The sequence below is a fragment of the Typopeltis vanoorti genome, chromosome 9, assembly GCF_054136105.1.
Source record: "Typopeltis vanoorti isolate ZY-2024b chromosome 9, IOZ_Tvanoo_1.0, whole genome shotgun sequence".
NCBI classification, from domain to species: Eukaryota; Metazoa; Arthropoda; class Arachnida; order Uropygi; family Thelyphonidae; genus Typopeltis; species Typopeltis vanoorti.
The window spans coordinates 17,690,557-17,703,735 of NC_143557.1; the positions used below are offsets into that span (position 1 = coordinate 17,690,557).

Genomic DNA, 13,179 nt, shown 5'->3' on the forward strand with positions numbered 1-13,179 from the left:
GAAGCAAGTAGCGCACAGTGGATTTTTCAATTACATTTTATTTTTGTTCATTTCCCACTCGCCAGTGTATAATTATTACAGTAATTAGATTTGTGTATACATTTTGAAAGATAACACCAAAACGTTATCTGACGTGCTTTTATTTCTGTTAAGGCTTTTTTTTTTTTGGTATTTTATATTTATATTTGTGTTAAAAAAAAAGGCTTTCTTAAATTACCAAGAAAATTCAGTTTCGAGTAATTTCAAAATATGGTTCACCTGTAAAACAAATAAACAATTCGTTCTACATGACACGAACTACGCAACATATATTTACCCCACCCTGTAGTACCGGATGACTTTTCACCACGATTCTCACGAAACATATTTTGAATCCAGAAAAGGATGAAGTGAAAATTGTTTAAAAAAATCATGTGAGCTACATTTTACTTACAGAAAATACAGCCTTCAACATGGACGCATCCTGAAGTTTCCTTGCAATTCCTTTCCTCCTTTTCTGTCTTGCATCTGCAACAAAGAAAAGAAGAGCAAAAATTTGAATGCATAAAAAAGTGAAGTATTTCTTGAATGAAATTCAACAGACTCGATATTACATTAGCTAATACGATTCAGAAATAGTTTCTATAGTAGGTGAGCTGGTGAAATTAGGCTCATTGCGTGAACTATATTGATTACAATAATTATTTCACCTGCGACAATTTTAGTAGATATCAATATTAATCGATGGCTCGTGTGCACTAAACTGGATCCCCCTCATATTAACGATTTCATTCTTTTAGTTCAACTAATGTCGCACACCAGACTTGCTATACTGGGGTATAACAAGGTGTCGAGAAAAATATTTGTCTGGTCAATATATATATATTTATATTGTCGATATTGTCATGTATAAAATCATGAGGGAGAGAGAGAGAGAGAGAGTGTGTGTGTGTGTGTGTGTGTGTTAGTTTTCGAGGAAGTGGATCTGAAGAAAATGATTATATAGGAAGTAAAGAAATCTTAGATGATCGCCCAGTCAGCGGAAAAGAAACAGCATCAGTGTGTATTTATTCTGCAGAGGAATTCTTTTCATTGCAACTTGAATGGCTGCCGTGAAACAATCGACCTTTCTCGATACCCAGAGAGCATAAGTCTACCGTACACAGTATTAAATGAAGTAACTGTTATGAAATTGTTCCTATACTCCCGACTTTTTTTTTCTCACTTTCAAAAAAAAAAAAAAAAAAAAAAATCATAAAAGCTATCATAAAAATTATGAGAAAGTAACATTGACGTGCAAGTATTTATTCGGTCGAAAGGTCATGGGATATAATACGTACGTAGAAAACGTGGCACTAATTAATTCAGTTCCAATATTTAATAGTACATATCAAAACAAAATATTATAAAATTACTGTTTTTTTTTTAATCCTCAAGTTCGATGGTTCTGGAATCAGTCGTTTCCGTCATTTGGCTTCTTTTAATTTTCAAACAAAATCGTGTCTGATATTTTCATGAGTTATGTTCTGCAAAAAAACAAATTTTAGAAAACTGATCACCCTGTTAATAGCATTCGTGCATAACCAACAGTCATTTTTATCTACTTGAGTTTTGTCAAGATGCAAAAATATTTTTAAAAAAAATCAGAAACGTAAGGAAACTGCATATTTAAATACGGAGTTTCCCCTCCGTATTTATGTACTCACTTTTTTGTGTACTCAAGATACATAAATACTCCGTATTCATATATCTCAATTTTACGAATGGAAAAAAAGAAAGAAAGGGATCTAAATGTCACTGAAGCACGCCAAACACATCGATACTTGGCTATTTTCCACATCTCTGTTTTTCTCTCTCTTTGTGTGTGTGTGTGTGTGTGTGTGTGCGCGTCTTCCTTGTGTCCCTGTGTGTCTCTGACAAGATTGAATTTCGTTTGACGTCTTTGAGTTCAAAAGAAAGAGGGAAGGCATGTGGAGGATACCCAAAATAACCTTGTTTCTAATTCCATCCTATATCACCACAGTAGTTGGCTGCAGGAGAGCTGAACTACACAAGGTAAAATATTATGCCACATTTATAATCCCGACAGCCACGATAGGGAAGGTTTACTTCCTAATGGTACGGACGTTAACGAAAACCTCGCTGTTCGAGAGAAATATATTGTGATAACCACACAACCATCCTGATTATCACGATGCCACAGAAAACCAATCAACTCCAATTTTTCGCGATCAAGTTGCTTATATTATCCAGTCTTAGGATCCGACTGTTTCATTATGCAGAAATTTTCGAGACAAGTCATACAAAATTTTAGGATTCATAGGAAATGTAAAACACTTCGATTGCCAAAAGGCAATCCCCTGAAGTATATAAATCACACTCATGTGTGGAGCGGAAACAGTTTAAACCACATTTGTAATACAATATGATTACTGACGGTTGTTATCATCTTTATTATATTGACACTCCAAATCGAAGTATTTTTTCTCTCCTGCTGAACCCTCACATTTACTTAATTCAAAATTAAATTGTATTCAAGAAATTTGTAAGAAATATACAAAACGGGGGCTTCTTAAACAAGCCAGTTATAAGTAAAAACTTATAGCTGGACTTATAGACTTGACTATATGTGTATGAATGCAACGGCAGTTCATATATGCACGAATGGAGATTAGTTTAGAGATTAGTTAATATAATGTTGTGATCTGAGAAGAACAAAATACAAATCCAGCTCTTTGGTCCTTGTTAAAGAAATATATTCAGAGGATAAACACATAAATACTGAAACAAAATATTACACCTGGATTCTTCTTTTAAATTTTTATTTTTAAATTAAATTTCTTCAGTTTTAGTACTACTGCTTATACAAATGCCTGTTTACAGAACTCTAATTACTTCATTCTTTTTTCTTTCAGAAACTTAAAATAAGAAAGTACCCTAATAATTATTTCTCAAGAAATCAACAAATCAATTCATCACAAAGATGAACGTAGAAATTCAAGTCGCTCTCAATTTCCTCATTTCCTTTCTTTACAACAAACTGCCAAGACGCCGCGTGAATCAGTTCGGGGAAGAACTCGAGAAAGCTCTTAACCAAAAATTCGAAGGCCACTGGTATCCTGAAAGACCCTACAAGGGGTCCGCTTTTCGTTGTGTCAAAACAGCACTACCGTTAGATCCCGTGTTTGAGATTGCAGCACGAGCGACTGGCATGGATATCATCGACATTCAAGAAAACCTTCCCGAAGAACTAAGTGTATGGATTGATCCCGGAGAAGTTTCGTACAGGCTCGGAGAAAAAGGAACTGTAAACATTTTGTACAGTGAATCGGACAGTTCAGAAGAAAATGCCGATCGCGAGATATGCCGGACCTTCAATCCAGAAGCTCAATGTTTCAAGCCAATCGACAGCGTAGCCTCTCAGCTAAGCAACATATCGCTGTCTGGATCGACATCCTCAAGCCCCTTCGGAAGTTCACCATCCCCGACTTACAAATCGACCAGTCCTGTCAACAGTTTCATTCCGAAGTCGACTGTACCCCTCACCTTCACTACTGCCACGTTTGCGCAGACAAAATTTGGCTCGACGAAGCTAAAGACAAACAGCAAGCGGTCACATAGGATGTCCCCCACTGAAGCTAGCAGCTACATCAAACAACGCGCTACTATTCAGCAGCAAGCTCACCAGATGGCGCAACAGCAGCTAGCCACGTCACATCAACAATCTGCTGCAGCTGCAGCAGCCATATTTGCAGCTGCTGCGAACGCTAGTGGAGTCTGTCAGCGACCACGGTCCCTCTCTCCCAACCCACCACAGCAACAACTGGATCCAAATTTCCTGCTGTTAGCGTCGAACCAACAATTTTCTCCGCAGACGACACGCTCCTTTGGATCATCGAACGCTTTCGACAATGTCTATGGGTACCTTGGCGACCTTTTCCCAAGCGGCAATTCGTCATCCTCGACGTCTAACAACACTGTGAAATCTTCCCATCAAGCACAACGTGTAGCGAGCAATATGGCTGCCAACAACAGCAATCCTCTGTCTCTCTTCTTTGATAATCCCTTCCTGAACAGTAGCAGCAGCAGCACAGGGGGTCTGAACGTGAATTTTAACGTAAATGATGCGGCAAGTAAAGGGTATGGTTTCGATGCGGTCAATTTTAATATGACCTCATCCCCCTATCAAAATCAGTACCAACATCTTCTTATGGCTAATTAAGCTCAGTTCTTTCAAGTAGCCCAGGGGGCTACATTAATGTCTTTCCTCCGTAAAATATCGATTGACATGTGGCTCACAAAAAGCTATGTTTCTAATTCACTTCCAAAGATCTGGTGAGATTCAATACTTCATCACATTGATAGGTTGTGTCTATCCTGGTACCAGTACAAATTTTTGAGTCCGTAGTATCAGTGTGAGTGGTATCAGTATCTACACACTTAGTGTAGGTTGTTTAAACTTCTCAGTGTTGTGGTTATATTTTAGGAATATCTGGGCTAGTGAGAGAATCGAACGACTTGCTGGTCAGCACATCTTGCCTTGTATTTAAGTAATGTATATATATAAATATATATAAGATAAAGAATCATATTTTCTTTCCCTTAATAAAGGGTATAGTTTAGAAGTTGTCTGTGGTCAGTGGTCCCAGCACGTGATCCAAGTAGGTGATATGATATCGTGCTACAGCAAGCTGGTCACAAAACTCGCTATGCTTTGAGTGTTCTTTGCGGAGAACGAATAGTTCAAAGAGTTAGGAGTTCTTTCACGTGCCGAATATTGTACAGAAATCACGTTTTTATTTTTGCATGAGTAACAAAGGAAAGGGAATGGCGTGCATGTTAACGTTTGGAAAACTTTTAGTGGTCTGTTAACGGTAGGGTTTTGTGGTCAGGTTTATCCACTTGACTTCAGATTTAGACGACTCAGTTAGGCCTAACATTTAGGCTGCCAATAAAAGGTATCAGTCCTACAAGAAGTCTTTCTCCCATTCTGTACTTATGCACTTTCCAAACCGTGTGCTCTTCGCATTCGTTTCCATTGTTACATTGGATTAGTGGCGGGTATATTTTCGTATTAAAGACAGTCTATATTATGTGCTAATATATTAATTGTGTAAAGGAGAGAGAATTTAAATATTCTTTCTATACATAACGGGGTTATATATAAAAGGGCTTTTATCTTTTCTACTTGAAATAAATTCTAATGCTATTCACTTACTTTTATAATAATGACGTTATTGTGAATACTTTCTTAGTGTGTTTGTATTTGTGGCAAAGTACCCACTTTCTACATGTATGTGATGTTAGCGGGCACAGCGCCATCTTACGGAGTGTCCTGTTAATAATTTGTTTTATTTGAAACCGTGTTCCTATAGAGTGACGTGCAGTTAGAGATAAGTTTTTTCATACATTGTTAAATTTTTACGTTTGTAATAAACGTTTCAGCAAGAAATTTTAGTCTCTGTTTCTTCATAAATAATCTACATAACCAATTAAAAGATTCACGCAGCATATAAACGGATATATCTATAAACTTAAGTTGATGCAACCAAAATATTATGCAAAATGTTAAAGTAAATAATACCAAAGTGCGACGCAGATATCATTACGCTGCACTATATAGTCAATAAATTCAATTAACATATAACTTGAGTAATAAAGACAGAAAAAAAAAATTCAGCCCAATATACGCTGAATCATTAATATAAAATATAAAGACAGTCTATTGGGTGGCAAAAACCACGCCCTGGAGTTCTAAGAAAGACAATGTTTTTTTTTTATTATTATTATTATTTAAAAAATGGTTAAATAAAAACATGTTGTCTTTCGTACACTGTATACTTCGAAATTATTTGAAATTTATGGAAAACGATACCCATATAACAGCTATGCTTTTCACTGTCATTTCAAACCAGGTTAATTTTATTTTAAACTCTGTAATGAAGAACTGTTTCCTCATATGCTCTCTTACATAACTATCAAAAAATAAGCTAATTAGCGGTGGCTATAATCGAATGATTTGAATAGGATATTCTTATAATCAAGATATTTCATTTATTATTTGCAATGACTCTGGCTAACTGAAGGGTTTGAGATGAGCCAAAAGATTGAATAAAATATAAAAATTATGAAAAACGGATGTTTCATCAAAAAAAAAAAATCAAAGGAAACAAACATGCATAAATAATGAAATAATTATAATTGCGCATTTTAAAAATTTACATGTTTTTAAAATATTCAAAACTTAAAGCCTTAAAACTTATTAGAATACATTTTTTAAAGTTTTAATTTGTATTGACAATCTTAATTTTTTTTTAACATTTAACACGTGATATTAACCTTTGCTTTCAAATTTTCATAATCAGAATTTATACGAAAATTTATCAAAATGTTAATGAAATAAAAAACAAAATAACATTCATGATTACATGCGCATATGGATTCAAAAGCAGGGTTTCCGGACTATGTAAAAATACAGAAAAATTATAAAATTAATAAAATAAAAAAAAATCCTTAACTCACTCACGGTACTAATATACAATTGGCCTATAACCTTTCGTAAGTGGGAATCACATAAAGATTAAGATTTCACAGTCGAAATTTTCTTACCATAGATCAATATTCAAAATCAGTTTAATATCGAACTGTAAAAGAGCCGCTAACTCGTATTCATCCTCCTTGATGATTCGTTTCGTATCATTCAAAAAGTGCTTGGCTTCAGACAAAATAGCAGATTATTTTTAAATACAGAAATGTAAGAGAATGGCATATCCAGGCAAATAAAATATAATGTAAGTGAATTTCATTAAGTTACTGCTCAGGAAAGTCGTAAAAGTTTTTTCTTGAAATGCATCAAATCTAAAACACAAGCATCTTTTAGCTCTCGATATCACACGGAAGAGGAATTGGAGAAATGTCAGCAAATAATCAAATCAGTTCAGAACCAACAAGATGAACAATTGTCTCCATAGAAGCATTCTACGGAATCAATTTTATCCGGATTTCTCTTAATATAAATAAGCCTAAATACTGAAACAGTTAAGCTCGTTAGACTAGGTGTAGTCTAAGCATGTTTGAAAACAATCTTAGACTTAGACTGCACCGCAACTTGAACAAATCCCAAAACGTCAAAGCCACAGTGCAGCATGTACTCACTATAAAAAATACTTCGAAAATTATTCTGGAAAAAAAAAATCCTCTAACAACTTTTATCGAAAAAGTAGGCAGGGTTCCTTTATCGCTAAGTTTTTGAAAACAGGCTCAGAAGTGGGTCTATTTTCTTCAAGCCTTTCACTGATAGCGGGCCCAAGTTCTTATTAAATCAATGAGAGTTTAGGCCCTCTCTAATACCTGTATTATTGTCTATAACAGTGCAAGTTCTATGGTCGAGTTTTGGGATATGGGTTTAAAAATTCTAGTAATTCGTGCCCGAGATCGATTGACTGGGAGAACCGCGAGAAAAGAAAAGCTAAGGAAAAGTTCCTCTAATCAGTGACTAGGATTAAACTTATAACAGTTTTCCTTCATGTGGCTTATGGATACTACCTGGAGAAAGACCATAGCCACATTCACAGGGCTACACAGGCATATTTACAAAATAAAATTATTTACTCGGGAATAAAGGCTAAGAAAAATTTCCTCGAGTCGATGACCCTAATCGAACTTAACGGTCTTCCTTCAGGCCTAGTACTATGGATGCAAACGCCGTTTCCACAAGATTACACAGGCATTTTCATGAAATAAAAAATGTTTTCGATTTTTTTTCTTTACTGAATATCTACGTGCCAGGAAAAGTCGTAAAAGCTGAATGATACAGCAAAGTAAAATGTAAGAAAATGATTTGGTTTTGAGTTAATTGAATTTCAGAAGTATCATCACCCTACAGGGCAATTTTTAAAGCATCAGAAGTTCCGCTGTAGGGTATAGATCGGAACAATCTCTACTGGTTAATGTTACCGTTTGCATTTTCACCATTTCCTCACAGTATATATCTACTATATATATATATATCTACTATATATATATATAGCCCTTGCCATTCAACCTGGTGTACTATAATGTTAATAATCAGCTGGATTATTTCCATCTCTTCAGCTGGAAGAAGAGATTACGGCAAGCTACGAGGCCAACTTACGAATAAGTGACATCTGTAACCGCAGCTGAAGATAAATTCACCAATACACAGCACACAGCATTGTGAAATTCTCAGATATTCACATAATTTTGGTAGCATTTCGTGTGTATGACAATACTACCAACGAAAGGATAAAATCAAAAAATATAAGGACATCTGTTGCACAACAGATGTCCTGATATTTTTAATTTTATGTAAATCACAAATCGACCTAACTGTAGATTCATTTTATTGCATTTGATTGGAGTTCCAAAAATCTCCCTAAAAAATGTTGGATTCCGCACACAAAACAATCCGAAAAAAAAATGATGAAACTTTGTTTGCAGTTATCAGCATACTGACTGTCAATGGTCGAAGTTACCGCTCTGACAAAATAAATCCTCATATTTCTGAACAGGTATCATAGAAACTGGCTAGCTGTACGAAAATTCACTGACGTTTGAATGTTTTGCAAGATGCTAAACATTCATACGAACCACCACCCTTCGCTGCTATTGGGGACATTGTCTGCACTGTCCCCAATAGTAAATTCTGCGTCCTCAATTTTTCTATTAAAATACGCTGACAAACACCATCTGCTCAAATTTTCTCCTCCGACTCTAACCACCTATAATCCATGTGCGATTTTAATGAATGGATCTTAAAGCTCTTCTCGGTCACTCAGCTTCCAAATGGACAAAAACGTCTGTTAGCAACAGAAATATTCAACATCAAATGCTTTTTTATACATTTTATACGATTTAGCCTATTATTATACCAAAATCTACTCTAAATCTAAAGCGCTTGTAATTCTCTAAACTTGACATGTTGAAAAGTTGTGCCTTATCACAAGTGGATGATAATGCATTCACGATATGAAAATAAAAAAAAATAAAATAGCCTATATGCTTACAGAAATCCGATCCCAAAATACCAGAATCAAAATCGATTGTCACTTTGAATGCCACAGAAACACCATAAACCTAAATTACACAAGCATTAACACTATGAGTGGGTTTAGGGTTAGATGATCCGAAAACGTACAAGAGACCAAATAAGGAACTTTTCAAAATTATTTCAGGTCTCTAGTAAGCATGGCGATGGTTTTACATCTGGCGATAAAATCCCTCGGTTCCCTAAAGACATTCACAAACATTCATGCCCAAGGCGGAATTTGAACACGCACACAGCCTGTTTCACAAGGGTAAGCATTAAACCCGTTCCTGTTTAATATTGTGATGGAGATGGTGACGGAGGAGGTGAGAGAAGACGCGCCTTGGACTTTGTTGTATGCGGACGACATCGTGCTGTGTGCAGAATCAAAAGAAGTGGCTGCTAAACTGGAAAGTTGGAGGAAAGTACTGGAAGAGAGGGGGTATGAGACTGAGCAGAAGTAAGACAGAGTATATGTGTTGCAAAGTGGATGGCAGCCAGGAGACAGATCGGAATCTGGAAGAAAATGTCATCAGGAAGGTCAGTGACTTTATATGCTTAGGTTCCACAATGAAAGAGGATGGTGAGGCTGAGAAGGAAGTGGGATGCAGGATATAGGAACTGGAGAGAGAGAGAGAGAGAGAGAGAGAGAGAGAGAGAGAGAGAGAGATGGCTGGATTGCTATGGAATAAGAGGGTGCCGATCAATCTAAAAGGCAAAATCTACAGGACAGTAGTGAGACCAGCTATGACGTATGCTATGGAAACCGTGGCCCTGAGGAAAAATAACATCAGCAGGATGGAGGTAGGGGAGATGAGAATGCTTAGGTTGATGTGCGGTGTGACCAGAAAGGATAGTCTGAGAAATGACTATGTAAGGGAAACGGTGAAAGTTACGAACTTAGGAGGCAAGGTTGAGATGGTTTAGTCATGTGATGAGGAGGGAGGAAGAGTATGTAGGAAGAAAGGTCATGCAGATGGATGTGCAGGGGAAGAGGAAATGTGGACGGCCAAAGAAGAGATGGAGGGAGATGGTGGAGGAGGAACGAGGACCACATCCAAGGATGAAGAACTTGGATGTGGCTACAGCCCAAGACAGGAGGTTGTGTAGGAGACTCACCACAAACAGCGACCCTACTTAAGTGGGAAAAGCTGAAGAAGAAGACACAGCCTGTTCACTAGACAACAGATAGGCCTGGCATGTTGCAAGCCTATCTGTTTGGCAAATTGTTGACTAAATTGGGCCATTCTAGGTCAACAATCAGTGATACCATATTAAGATGGAAGCGCGGGAGTAATCTGCAAGTACTATACGTCGGCTGATACGTTGAACGCGGAGTTCCGGGCATCAACTGGAACACGAATCTGCACAAAAACATTCAGAATGGAGGCTCACAATATGGGTTTTCATCTTAGAACCGCAGTAAGCAAGCCAAACATTGCCCGAACCAACATGCAGCGTTGTCTTCAGTGGTGTAAACAGCATGTACAGCGGGATGTGAAAGGTTGGAGAGCTGTTATGGAGCGACGAATCGCATTACACCCTCTACCGAGCAGATAGACAAGTGTGAATGTGACAGATGCCTGGTGAACGTCTCTTACCAGAGTAACCCCAACTATGAAATTCGGAAGTGGCGGTGTCATGTATAGTCTTGTTTTTCCTGGTTTGGCATCGAAACCTTTATTTGTGGTGCCACGAACACTGAACTCCCAGAGGTATCTGAACATTCTGGACAATGCAGTGCAATGTTTCCTACAATGTGGCGCTTCTACTCGACTGACCAATGTCTCTTTCAGCAAGAGAATGCACTGTGGCTGCTGTAACTGCGTGGTTTGTGGAGATGAACGGTACCACACTTGTCTGTCCTCTATGGAATGAGCCGGAGCGTCGAGTAAGGTCAAGGGACGTCCGCCTCACAACAGTCCAGGACCTCATTACATGCTTACGGAAGTATGGTCCAAAATCCCCATTGATCGCTATCGCACGCTTGTGGAAAATATGCCCCATAGGATTGCTAGTCATCGCAGCGAAAGGAGATCCTACATCTTATTAAGTGGGCGCTATGGATATTTGTTCCTCACACTATGGTGTCCGTTGACTTCTTTCCAAGCAGTGTAGAAAGCCTCTGCGGAATGGGAGCATACTAGAACGTGGCGAATACAGAAGAAAGATAATTTAAACATACTGAGGATAAGCTGAATGTATACACCAGAGATAAATATAATGTATACACCTGACAAATATTCCGAAGAACGCAAGTTTTACCTTTCATACGTTTTTCTTCCAAGTCAAGTAAGTAGCAAAGACAAATCAGAAATGTACATACGTCATTATATAAACCATTTAATAACCTCAAGTCAGGAAAGAAAAACGAGAATGCCTTCGTTGTAGACACTGCAGCAACTCTTGAAGATGTAGCAAACTCTCTTCGTTTTCGTCGGCGGGCTATATGTTACCATCGCCTAGATAAGTGATGGCTGGCAGATCGCGCGACAGTTAGGGATCACCAAGTGGACTTTCCTAATGCTTTCCGTATCGCTCCAGGCGTAACTCGGACCAAATGTTTTGGAAGCATTTAAAATCAGTAAGAAACCTTTCATCATGAATAGGAAACACAGGATTTATTGTATGTGATGCATGAGGAAGTAAGTTTGCTTGGGCAAGTGAGACAAGCAATGTCCCATAAGGATTTTTTATTTATTTATTTGTTTTTTTATGTATTGCATTTTTTAAAATTTATTTTTACGTGGTCCGGAAACCTTGATCAAAACTCCAAAGAGAACTTTTTCAAGCCACCTCAGGCCTCCAATAAGACAATCGTGGGATTCGCACTTGCAGCCTGTTGATTGCAGAGCAGGTACATTAACCACTGTGCCAATAAGGCGGGAGAATTAATATAATATTATTATTACATTACATCTCCAAGAGCCCGAAGACTCGTAGCGACTCATCACTCTACACAACACATCACTACAATACAAGCTCAGCCTTCAAAACTAAACAAATTCCATTTTCATTAAGCTATCCACCACCTTAGTGTATTCTCTGGCCAATTACTACCCACAGCAGTGGAAGATAAATGGCTAAATGTGTTTTTTGGCCGATTTCCTCTCACGACGAGAATTTTTTTATTTTTATCATGTTGAGAATGGAACCAACGTCTTTTCCAATCGAAAGGCACCTGCCCGCTATTCTAGAGGTGGTGTTGGAAGAAGCTTATCGTAATCTCAGATAAAAGGCGTCTGTATTATGTAAATTATCAGCTGTCTTTTTTAAAATCGATGGGCATCAAACAAAAATACATCTCAGAACATTTATTGCTGATGTATGCTATATCGCAATAATCTTATGTTCTGGATGATTAAACTGTATCGTACACAGAGTAATTCTTTGCTGACTAAATATTACAACACAGTGAAGAAAAGAAAACAGGTAATCTATAAATAGCGAAGCTGAAGTCATATTTCCTAACCAGATATGTCAATAGAAGCTAACTAATAAATGTGTGTGGGACGTCTGCTATTGGAAATTTCAGAACAGGAACGTTTTCTATCGTTGTTTCTATCTAAGATACACTAACATCCTTAAGTGTATCGACTATCGGGTTTAGGTTCAGGCAAAACGACTTCCAACTGAATTACTGACCTGAAAAAATGTGGTCACCAATGAGAAAAAAGACTGGGGGAAAAAAAAAAATCTTGAGCGACAGAAGAGACCTCCAGGATACCTGGAGTCTCTGATGTGTAAAACTGAACCTAGCCATGATGATAATTCCAAGCAATTCGACACTTCTCACATACTCTGATGGGTAAAAGATTTCACAAGCCTCTACTTCCGTAGCACAAAATTGAAAATATGCACATCTTAGAATGACTAACACTCATCTGCTAACAGAGTCATAAAGAAAATAACATGTTCATAAACAGAATGTGCTGCATTATAAATCAACCGAAGCTTGGAGAAAAGGAGACACCAAGAAACTTTTTTTTTCTTTCACGAAATTAAAAAGGTAAATAAAATAAAATAAAATAAAATAATTTTAGAGAGCAGACGATCTTACTCGATATTCAACGGATATCCTAGTCATCTGACACCATCAGAAGCAAAGCATGATCTGCTTTCATTTTAAAATTATTTTCGTAATTTAGTAGATT

General features: G+C 37.2%; 2 protein-coding genes across 4 annotated transcripts in view; one reads left to right on the forward strand and one right to left on the reverse strand.

Annotated features, from left to right (window-relative positions):
* LOC150102904 (uncharacterized) overlaps positions 1 to 5,431 on the forward strand; it is a 32,103-nt gene extending 26,672 nt beyond the window's left edge. Inside the window, exon 2 of the mRNA XM_090397405.1 lies at positions 2,895 to 5,431. Coding sequence (XP_090253531.1) covers positions 2,963 to 4,201 — 1,239 coding nt within the window. The 5' untranslated portion in view covers positions 2,895 to 2,962 and the 3' untranslated portion in view covers positions 4,202 to 5,431. The remainder of the gene's footprint in view (positions 1 to 2,894) is intronic.
* Positions 1 to 13,179, reverse strand: part of LOC150102902 (uncharacterized) — a 646,700-nt gene that overhangs the window by 574,243 nt on the left and 59,278 nt on the right. For all 3 annotated transcript variants that reach the window (XM_090397408.1, XM_090397406.1, XM_090397409.1), the window contains exon 2: positions 434 to 507. In XM_090397408.1, coding sequence (XP_090253534.1) covers positions 434 to 454 — 21 coding nt within the window. In that variant the 5' untranslated portion in view covers positions 455 to 507. The remainder of the gene's footprint in view (positions 1 to 433; positions 508 to 13,179) is intronic.